General features: G+C 44.8%; 1 protein-coding gene across 1 annotated transcript in view; it reads right to left on the reverse strand.

The window, feature by feature from the left end:
- LOC142436067 (thyrotropin-releasing hormone-degrading ectoenzyme-like) overlaps positions 1-11,382 on the reverse strand; it is a 96,749-nt gene extending 85,367 nt beyond the window's left edge. Inside the window, exon 1 of the mRNA XM_075539995.1 lies at positions 10,484-11,382. Coding sequence (XP_075396110.1) covers positions 10,484-11,382 — 899 coding nt within the window. The remainder of the gene's footprint in view (positions 1-10,483) is intronic.
- Positions 11,383-11,801: the final 419 nt, after the last annotated feature.

Consider the following 11,801-nt stretch of genomic DNA (forward strand, 5'->3'; position numbering starts at 1 on the left):
AAGTATAGAAATTGGATACCCAAAAAGGGAGGACAAAGTAATGACATGGCTGGCTTACAAACTTCCATGGGTATGGGAATATGTTCATAAGAATATTTTGATAGGAAACTTTTTTTGAAAAGAATATTTTGATAGGATTATGATGTAGATATTCACATACTGCAATTATTACGCATAGAATAGTTTTGTTTCTATGAGTGTATAGAATATTATGTTTAAAAAGCCTGGAATATTTTGAATTTTTTGAATTTTAGTTTTTTCCTTTTAAGCACAAATATGATTTTACTATTGTCCTTTTTAAAAAAATTATATTTGACTAAAGAATGGTATATATGTGCCAAGTTGAGGACTGTGATAGTTAGGTTTTCTTGTGTCCACATGGTTCTTGTAGGAACCTGGAGTTTAGTGTATTAATGAGGTCACAGCTTGAATGGAGGACCGAGATAAATGGCTCTGTGAGGCCAGCCTCTTCCTGTCTCTTTCTCCTTGAAGGCAGGCCATACACACTCTCCGTTTCATCTTCCTGTTGACAAGCCACTTCAAGTCATGCTGATGGCAGCCAGAGCCCAGAATGTGTCTACCACTATTGACCTACAAGACTGCACCCACCCCCACCGGCCCGTGATCTTCCTCCATTCTGCCTCACTGCATGTGGCTGCACGACTCTGAAGGGGTATTTATGGACTAGTATTCGACTTATGGTGTAGAATCAGATTTATGGACTTGATCTGTACTAGGCTGGGATGTTAGCTGGAAATATAATTACGTCTTGATATAAAGCTCTCTCTTACACTTAAAAAAATGACAGCATTGGAAATCCTAAGACAGTCTGTCTTACAAGGTTGCTCTCAGTTGGAATCAACTCAAAGCAATGAGTTTGTATTAGCTTTCTATGTAGCTTTAAATTATTCAGTGAATAAAACAAATACTCGAGTGGTCTGGTATCAAGATCCTCTATAATCTAGTTTACATCTAAACTCTTAAATGTATATATCACAAATTCATTAAAGAATTTCTGAACAGATTGATTTATAATCATCAGTGTATTATGTGCCAAATGCTGTGCTTCCGATTTCATATCCATAAAACTGAAATAAATTCATTTTTGTCAAGTCGATTCAGACTCACAGCGACCCTGTAGCATTACTCCATAGGTTTCAAAGGCTGTAAATATTGACAGAAGGAGTTGATGGGTTAGTTAGCAACCAAGACTTAAACACTGAGCCACCAGGACTCCCTTTATTTATGTAATCTCTTCTAATATTTAGAAAAACTTTTGGTAGTTTGAGAAAATTTATACAACTTCTTTGACTCTATTCTCACTGAGAGATGGAGTTTATGCCTCATCCATTGATCATGAGTCACCCTAAGCTTGAAATTAATAAAGTAATACTGACACATGGCTGCATTAGAAATGGTAATACCTTCCTAACAAGAGAGAAAAATATAGTGACAAATGCAATTCTCCATAACTATTTTATAATGCAAGGAACAAATGATGTAAATCTCTTTATACTTGTGTCTTTGGAAAATGAAATCAATAGCTAAGAAGACCAACTACCATGTGAATACCATGTGATCCCCATGCTTCAAAGACGCTCAAGTGACGGAGAGAGGCCACATGTAAACCCCTCGGCTGCCAGCCCCAGGTGAAGTCCTAATGGCATCGGGCCCTCCAGCTATAGATTATCTTGATATCCCAACACTGACACTTCCCAGCTAAGGCCCCAGACATCATGTAGCAGAGATAAATTGCTCCGTTCCAAAAACGATCTGAGTCCCTCACACAAAGAACCTGTGTGTGCCATAAAAAGTATATTATATTGTCAAGTGGTTTGCTCTACAGCAGAATCAGCCAAAGCAAATTTGTATCCATGGAGCATTGCTGTAACAAGGGCTTTTAATTAAAACATGGCCGTAGCTTCAGACATAAGAAGACTATGAGTGGAAACTGTTGATGAGGGCTTCGAGGCTAATACGATAAATGTGGGTAGAAACATAATAAAAGACAAACTTTTTGTGTGGTCACAGAAAGTTTAGCTCTACAGTTGTCTGCAGTATGCGAAAGGAGAAGAAACCCATTCCACTCTTCTTTTCTAGCCAAGGAGCTTCCAGAAAGAGTACTGACAGTGCTACCTGGCTGATCGTCAGCAGCTCTGGTAGTGTAGCGGTGACCCACTGGGGTGCTAATCACAAAGTGAGCAGTCAAAACCACTAAGCACTCTGCAGGAGACACGTGGAGCTTTCTGCTCTTCTGAAGCGTTACGGTCTCAGAAGCTCACGGGGCCAGTTCCACCCTGTCCGCAGCTGCTATGGGTCTTCATCACCTCGATAGCAGAGAGCCTGTCTGGACCTGGCTTATCACTCACTAGCCATGAAACACACACACACACACACACACACACACACACACGTTAAGAACAATCTCTACAGTTTTCAAGTAAAATGTAGCTAAACCATAAACGAGCAGGACTTTCTAGGTTTTAAATTAAAATTGTGTTTCCTTCCCAGACTACAGAGGGCTTAAGATCCTTAAAGTAAAAGCAGCCTCCGAAAAAAAATATTCAAATCAAAGGGTTAGAAAACATGATCTAGTTGGGTGAGCGGGGAGAGAAGCATTAAAGAACTAGAAGAAAGTTGTAGGTTTCATCGGTGCTGTACTGCACCCTGGCGGGCTCATCTCTTCCTTGTGAGCCTTTAATGCTTCCTCCCCTCCACTATCATGACTTCAATTCTACCTTACAAATCTGACTAGACCAGAACATATACACTGCTACAGATAAGAGCCCATAACACAGGGAATCCAGGGCAGGTAAACCCCTCAGAACCAATAATGAGACTAGAGATACCAGTTGAATACGGGGTGTGTAGGGGAGAAAAGGGAATTGATCACAAGAATCAACATACAATCCCATCCCAGGAGGACAACCAACAGAAAAGTGGGTGAAGGGAGACAGAGGACTATGTAATATATGAAAATAATAAACTATAATTTATCAAGGGTTCATGAGGGAGGGAGGGCGGGAAAAAAATGAGGAGCTGATATCAAAGGCTCAAGTAGAAAGAAAATGCTTTGAAAATGATGATGGCAACATATGTACAAATGTGCTTGACACAATGGATGGATGGATGGATTGTGATAAGAGCTGTAAGAGCCCCAATGAAAGTACTTAATAATTTTTTTTAAGTTGGCAAATTCACATTTTCCTCTTCAAAAGCAAGACTCTTTTGTAATAGATACTGCATTGAATTTAATTCCCAAACAAACAAATAAAAAAGAAAAGCTTGATCTAAAGATAATGCTAGAGTATGACTTTATTAAGACCCTAACGGGCCTTTTCAACGTGACAACAGGCTGTTGGAGTCTTTCGATTAAGCCTCTTCCAAGCCTTGTCTTTTAAATAATAGGATAGGTAAGAATTATAAGGGTCTTGTTCTACAGACCCCGAAGGTAAAGAAAGGCTCATCTCAAAGAGATTTGTGCATGTAATTTTGTCTAATCGAGTGGATACCAGTTGATACATAAAAAACCCACCATTTTTAAAAGAATTACAACTGCTTGAATTCCCAGCAATAGAAGCGAAACAATAAAACAGAAGCCTTGCTTCCCAACCCTGCACTGAAACAAACTGAGAAGGTTATTCAACACCAACCACAATCTACTGGTTGTTGTCTGCATAAGTTTTCCTGAGTTTACTGACAAATCATCAAATGGTAAACAACTTTTTTGGAGAATCAACTGAATGTTTTACAATGATCAAAGTTTTAGTACCTGAATTATATACTCATATTCTTTCATGATGTGTAAGTCAATCATAAACCTATGCTCTATCTTTCAAAATGCCACAGTTTGGATTAATAGAAATGTGGCAGTCTCTCCTGCTGACATTTATATGTCCTGCTCACAGCTCATCTTTTGCGGATAAGTAACAGTTTGATTCATTCCAACATACAACACAGTGGAATTTTAATAAAAGAAGAAAACATCTAAAGGGGAAATTATGGTCCAAATGTAAATTAAATTGCAATCAATCACATGAGGCTTATTAATTAATTCAAGAAACTCTCCTCAACAGAGGAGACCATGAGCTCTCTATTACCCCTTGTTACAAGTTCAGCTTAATTAGCAATGTGTGCCTTGAGCACTGCTCTCAGGCATTTGGATCGAATCAACAACAGCATCCAGAAAGATCAGGCAAGAAACTTAAGGAGCAGTAAGTTTATATAAATAGTGGTGGAGTGATTATGAAAAAAATAGTGAGACTGGTTATACAACTGAAGAATAAAGCCGATGTCAATGAATTGAGCAAACTGCCTTTTAAATGTAGAGAAAGGAAGATTTAGAATGAAATATAAAGGCCCCAGCAAGGAAGGTCACGTATCAGGGAGAACAACTCTCAAGGAGTCGAAAAGAGCCATAATAAAGGAATTGGCGGCAGGGGCTCAACTGAATTGGAGAACTGCCATCGGCCAGTGACGTCTGTATCCTCCTATTTTCTCCGTATTTTCATGAAAATGGCTGCTGTAATCACCGTATGCCTGTTTTATTACTGCACACTGGATGTGCAGGGGGAAACAACTTGTCTTCTGACTTGATGGTCTTCAGAGTAGAGGAAGTACACATAAGAGACAAACCCCGAGTGGCAGCTGGGCAGGGTAAGATCCTGGACCTCAAGCTTGAGCTTGAGTTGTAATAGGAGGAGGCCTATTGGTGGTTCGCTCTCTCTGAAGGGTCAGCGGAAATTCGTACAGGGGTGGATAAAATTCTTTAGGACCAGAGAGCAAATAATATACATTTAAAACACTTCCATAAGCTGTTGACCCTTTTCCTATCAAGAGGTGAGGTACACTTTCTCTTCTAATGAATCAGGGCCATCCTTAATGACCCACTTATAATTAGGAGATATTATGTATGTGATACTGAGCAACCCGTAAGGATGCCGGTAAAGGCCACAGTCTCCACCTAGTTCTTTCAGAACACCCCCCTTCGGAGCCCTGAAGTACCATGTAAGAACACAGGCCTGAAGTACCATGTAAGAACTCCCCTACAGAGCCCTGAAGTACCGTGTAAGAAAACCAGCCATTCGGAGATCACCACGTGAGTTAGAAGGCCAGGCCACACTGCGTTCCAAAGAGAGTACCCACAATGAGCAGCAGGTGAGTTCCACGAGCGTGCCAGCACCAATCCCACAGACACAACAAAAGAACCTACACGGAGTCACCTCTCATCATAGAGTGCAGGCTAGCCTGCCTCTTTCCTGTCCAAAATTCCTGATCCATTAAAGGAGAGCTTCAGTATAGCAAAGTGGTTTCTATCTGCCACTAAGCTTTGGGATGGTTTGTTTTATCACAATAGTAACCAGGAAAACAATGTAAATGAAGAATTTGTATTTCTAGTTTTAAAAATGTGAATTAAAGAGAGGTTAAGTAATTAACCCATGTTACACAGAGAAACGAAATCTAAATTCTCAGATCTATTTATAACAAGAATACTATACTTTCTCCCACAGACCTCCCCATTTCTATGACTTTTCTTTATAATATTATTTAAGTGAATACCAAATCATGTTTCTTTTATAAAGTAGATCTCTAGACTCTAACTCACAGAAATTTCTCCCTCTTCTAAACTCTCTTGGACTCATTATGTACAAGAAACTTATTCTCTACAGGTTACACTTGACAGTTAGTGAATGCTACTGTCATTAATTCACAATTAGTGAACTTGTTGATTTTCTTATTCATATTCCTCTTTTTCCTGGTCCTTATTATTGGCCTCCCTGGTGAATTATGGCCCAAGCAAGGGTTGAAAATCCAAATAGCCACTTGATTGAAAAAGGTGAAGTAGACTAGGTACAAAGATGCAGAAGTGGTCTAGATTAAGTTACACATGGAAGCAAATGTCACTTGTAAATGGGTCAATCACAAACTTAAGAAGTATAAAAGCTTCCTGACAATGTGATTTTGTTCACTTTATTTCTAGACCCTAGAGCCTATGAAACTGCCTGACTCTCACAGAGGACATTCAATAAATAACTGTTGAAGTAATAAATGAAGACAAATACTGCCAAGCTAGAATGTAAGCCCAGTGGTACAAGATTTTCCAATTTTCCAAAAGGCCAGAAATAAATACTTTTCTATGTAATCCCTCAATTTCTAAACTTTTACAGCTAATCAGAAAAATAACATTAAGCTGTTTGGGGGTTAGGTAAACAAATCGTGTCTGCAGGCTTGAAGTCTATCTGAAGGCTGCATGTCCGATCTCTGTACCAGTGGGACCTTGGACTGCTTTTTATCTTTCCGATTACTCAGGGCAGTGCCTGGTGGGGGGGGGGGAGGGAGGGAGTAGGTAGCTTAATAAGCAGGTACTGAGGATATGGCTGATGTCTCAAACGTGCCACCTTGAGGCGCTGCTGTCATTCAGCTGGGGTTGACAAAGACACTACTCAACTTCATCGCTCTCATCCCAAAGGAAGGAGTTTCATCTTCGGCTCTGTAATGGCCACCTGGATTTCACATGACTATCCCCCACTCAAGATTCTGAAGCTAAACTTTCACTCCTTCCAGCTGGTAAGGGTTGATAAATGTCATTCCTATCTGTTTCCAGTAATAAAAAAAGAAAGGCAGGAGAAAGAAAACAGATTGAATTTTCAAAGGGTGACAGAAGAAGCGAGACTGGTTTTGAAATCAGATTTCCACAGTATTAAATAAGAACTCCCTATGGCAATTTTGTTTTCCGTTTTACTGATCTTGGCATTTTTAGATTATACAAACTAAAAGTTTTTTCCAATTGACCTTTGATACTCTCTGATAGTGTGCTATTTTATTTTTCTACATAAAAATTATGAAGTCAAATTTTCAAATGTTTACTAATTACTTAGATTCTTAACTCATAAAAAGTCACATCTAAATAATTGGTGTGTCTGATTTTAAACCTTTAGCAACAAGTACAGATGAGTGGGACTGAGAACAATTTTAAGATACTTTATAGCAGTGGTTCTCAACCTGTGGGGGTCAAAGGAACCTTTCACAGGGGTCGCCCAATTCATAACGGTAGCAAACTATGATTATGAAGTAGCAACGAAAATATTGTTATGGTTGGGGGGTCACCACCAGATGAGGAACTGTCGGAAGGTGAGAACCACCGCTGCAAGGGAGCATGCCCGAAGAAAGCACCTCCGGTACCTGCCCCACGTGCTAAGTGACTCAAATCAAATCAAACACCAAATTTTGAAGACAGAGAGAAAACGAGGTGTCTTGGATTTCCTTTCACGAAATGATCTAACCTGTATAGCCTTGAAATGGCCATAAGAACATCAAAAAGCATCTAAAGATTTCTATAAAATGATTATAGATGCAAAAGAAGAACATGTTCCTCTATATCCAAAATAAAATCCCTGATGGTCCACTGCTTAAACTGCTCTGCTGCAAAGCGAGACGTCAGTGGTTCGAACCCACCAACTGCCCCGTGGAAATAAAAGACGTGGCAGTCTGCTTCTGTGAAGAGTTCAGCTTTGGAAACCTCTCGGGCGGTTCTGTTCTGTCCCATAGGGTCACTGCGAGCCAAAACCTACTCGATGGCAGTGGGCTGGGAGTAGGTATGGCCAGTATCCACTGCACTTAGAACAGTAACTACGGTCACATAGACTAGGCCACTATACTTTGATAATGGCATTAATTTCCTTTGCAACCATATTTATTTTAAACCAGGTTTCCCAGAGCTTGCCCCTGTGTCCTTTTGGAGAATGGGGTTTTTAAATGTTATTTACACTGCATTTAGGTGATAAAATTATTACTAACAAAAGTCCAACTTTGACTGAGTTCCTGCTATTAGTCTAAGTAGCCATAGTAACAGCAACAACAACAACAAGAGTTAATATCTGGAACGCTGGTATGATTTTTTTATAATAATTTACTACATTTTCATTGTCTTATCAACTCTAGCATAAACATCCAATACATGATCAAATTAACATGGCCTTAAAGAAAAAGGAACAGAACTCTTAGGAACACAGAATCCTGTAGTTCCGGGGGGGGGGGGGGGGGAGGGGGGGGCAAGAGGAGAGTTTAGCTGCATGGGCACTAGGTTAAACTTTCAACTGAGCCCTTTACATCTGTAGGGAGAACTGAAGGAGTGCATTGAAATGCAAATATGTACCAGGGGTATAAGAAATCAGTTATGGGTCAAGCAGAAACATCTGGTCTTTTTAGGAGTCCTGTTAATTTGAAAGCACTGACCAAAACAAACTCAGTTCCACCAAATATATTTTGGCATGGCTCAAAAACCAGCATTAGTTGGAGGTATTTATTTTACCGCAGCAAGATTTATCAGTAGTGATGTGCAATTTACAGTATTGATATTTTGATATAATAAGCTTTTTTCTCAGCATATGAAGATATACCTTCTATGCCTTTCCCCATATTTGATGATAGTGGGGTTTTTAATGGTTAATCTATATTCTTTATAATATATGGGAAAATGATGGAAAGGGGTTTAAATTATCCATACCTAATGCTACGATTTATCAAGTGACTAATTTATGGGAGACCTTAACTATCATGCAACTATTGAGGCATTTCGGTATTTTATTTATATAACGTGACCTCATAAAACAGAACTTTGGTGAAGTTCCCGTCTCTGAGAGACTAGCAGTTTCTCTTGAGAGTTTCCAGGCACCATAAGCTCAGGTCTAGGGATCAGAAAACCAGAGTTCAAACTCAGCTCTTCACTGACAAGCCTGGGGATCCCAAGTGCGCTGGACTGCTGAGCCTTCGTTTTTGCCGTTGTGAGAATCACTGGGGATCTCCCATCAGTCATTTCCAGCACACCTTTAATCAAGTTGTTTGCATTTTTAAGTTTGTTATGTTTCTACTACTTTGTTATTTTTTAACTCTCACCTGTTCTAGTCATTTAAGTAATCATTTGCTTTAAACGCAATGAGTCAGGGGAAGAGCAAGAATCTTATTCTTTCATTAAAATATACCTAAGAACCTCGTACTACCAGACACTTATTTATGGTAGATTATATTCCCCGCACGTGGTCGAGTGTTGTTTAACACATTTACTCATAGGCACCTAGGAGCCCTGGTGGCATGGTACTCACTCATTGGTCTGCTAAACACTAGGTCAACGGTTCGAATCAGTGCTCTGAGGAGACAGACAGACAGGGCTTTCTACTCTGGTACACAGTTACAGTCTCATGAACTCATGAACTCACAGGAGCAGTTCTACTCCGTCTACTCTGTCCTGCAGGGTCTCTGTGAGTCAGACTTGAGTCTCTGGAAGTGAATGAGTCATGGGCACCTGATGCAATACTGTGAGAGTATGGTATCATTATGGATTTATTATTGTTATTATTCCCAAGTCAGGGGATATATATGGGCTCTACCAAGCCTTGCTGCCTGAACTCAAATCCCTGCTTTGTCGGTTCATCATGTAATCACAGTCAAGATACCTGACTTCCCGATGCTCCCCTTTTCCCATCTGTCAAACTCGGGATATCAGCTCCTATCCTACAGGGCTGCTGTGGGGTTGATAGAACTTAGATAGAGGTCATCAGGTTCAGAAATATTGGCTTAGCTAAATTAAACAACTTCACCAAACCATAAAGTTTTGGAGGAACTGGTGCAATTCGCACCTGTTCTGTTGGATTCTTAAGCACAAACTCTAAACAAGTGAAGGAAAGTTTTTTAAGGCACTAATAAGTAGAATACTGACCAATCTAAAAGGCATCAAAGGCACTCGGCTTTGAAGACTAACTAGCCGTGTTTTCTCCCCCTTCACCACTAGAGACATCTCCAGGGGCAATAACTCTAGGAAAAGCCACTGGAATGACCATGCCTTGATCCTCAAACTGCAGCTCCCGGCGGCGGGGCACTCTTGGCAGCGTGTACCATGCCAACCACCCCTCCAGCCTCTCCGGCCTTGAGCTGTACTAGGCAGGGCTGTGAACTTGACGTTCTACTTTTAGAAAACTTTACGCAGCCAAAGCCCATCTTCTGCCAAGCGTTTGCCAGGGGACGAAGAGTCAGACAGGGTGGACCTGGTAAGAGGAATTTGCCAATACCTTAACGGAGAGGCTCTGCTATGTTGGCCTTAAGCGCTCAGTCATTTTCTTTAGAGGATAACTTGTTAGCCTTTTACTGTCAATCTGGCATCGCTCAAATTACACATACCCCTTAGAAAAGCAGCAGCACTGGGAGTGGGAATCTATTCTAAGGCCCAGCAAGCTTACCCCAGGAGAAGGTCCCAACTATGCAAGGGGGGCGGAATTCCCTGTTTGGCACTGAGTGAGTGAGTGAGTTTGCGGAGCAGACGGGCTTTGGGGACGGGCTTTGGGCTTTGGGGAGTAGAGGGTTTGGGCTGGTGACTTTACGCCGCCACCCCTTGCTTCCCAGAGGGAATGGGACCGAGTCTGGGGGGTGGGTGGCAGGCAGCCCAGAGGGTCCTGAGGGTCCCGCGCCGCGGGGCCCCGCCCCTCCCTACCTTCTCTCCCCGTGGAGCACATAGGAGCTGTGGAAGAAGCCCAGGAGCTCGTTTTCAATGAGGGCATTGTAGATGATCTTCAGGTTGTAATTCCTCTGGGCGTCCAAGGTCCGGTTCAGCACCACCACCAAGACCTGGGTCTGTGGGTAGAGGAAAAAGCCGGCCACGGGCACGGCCCCAGCCACGCGGTCCTCGGCCACCTGCACCTTCTCGACGGCCACCCGGGAGGCGTGCAGCACGACGTAGCGGGTGGCGTTCCGGCACGCTATCTCCACGTTCACCTCGCCGGCGAAGGTGAAGTTCTCCATGAAGGCGGTGAGCATCAGATTGTAGTGCAGCGGCTTGAGGTGGCCCGACAAGCGCAACTGGGTCCAGGGGCGCCGCGGCTCGCACTCCTCCTCCGATGGTGGCCTGGCGGACGGGGTCGCCGGCGTCGCCTGGCCGGCCGCTTCGGACGGCGCCGAGCCCTCGCCCGCGGGGTGGTTGCGCGGGGCGGCTCCCGGGAGGCTGGCGTTGCGGTCACGCGCGGGGGAGCCCGCGGGGCCGCCGTCGGCGCCGGGCGCGCCGCACTCGTCGAACCGCAAGCTGAGCAGCACGGCGAGCATGGTGACGGCGAGCAGCGCCACGAGGGACACGGCGAAGGCCAGCACGAGCCGTTTGTGCACCGTGATGTGGCGCTCCGTGGTGCGGGGTCGCACGCCCACCGAGTCCGCCCACGGGTCCGAGGGCCCCCTGCCGCCCGGCCGGGGCGCGGCGGCGGCGGCCTCCCCCATGGTGGCCTGCGAGGGTGAGCGGCTCTCCGCGGCCCCCTCCTCTGCCCTCTTCTTCTTCCTCCTCTTCTTTTTCTTCTTCTTTTCCTTCTCCTCCTCCTGCTCCCCCCGCTCGCCGTCCAGGGCCATCACGCCGCCTCCTCCGCCTCCTCCGCCGCCCTCCCCAGCACCCCCCGCGGGCGGGCGCCCCGAGCCCCCTCCGGCGCGGGCATCCGGCAGCGCACGCGGGCCCGCGGCGCGACGCCGCCTGGCAGCCGGGAGCCTCCGGCCCGCGCTCTCGCAGGACGGGCGCCGGCCCCGGGCGCGGGCCGCCCCGACTGCCCCCGGGAGCCCCGCCTCCCCCCCCGGGCCGGGCCGCCCGGGGCGGGCTCGCGGACGCGCCCAACTTGGAAGGCGCCGCCGCCGGCCGCCGGCGCGCTACTTCCTGGGCGGGGTCCGGGCGCCCCCTGCGCGGCCGCCGCTCCCGCCGGGCCCTCCCCTGCGCCGCGCTCTCCGCGGGAGCCCGTCCGCCGGCCCCGGGCTGCGAGCCACTGCGAGGCGGACGCCGA

Source organism: Tenrec ecaudatus, unplaced genomic scaffold, assembly GCF_050624435.1.
Source record: "Tenrec ecaudatus isolate mTenEca1 unplaced genomic scaffold, mTenEca1.hap1 Scaffold_138, whole genome shotgun sequence".
Lineage (NCBI taxonomy): Eukaryota > Metazoa > Chordata > Mammalia > Afrosoricida > Tenrecidae > Tenrec > Tenrec ecaudatus.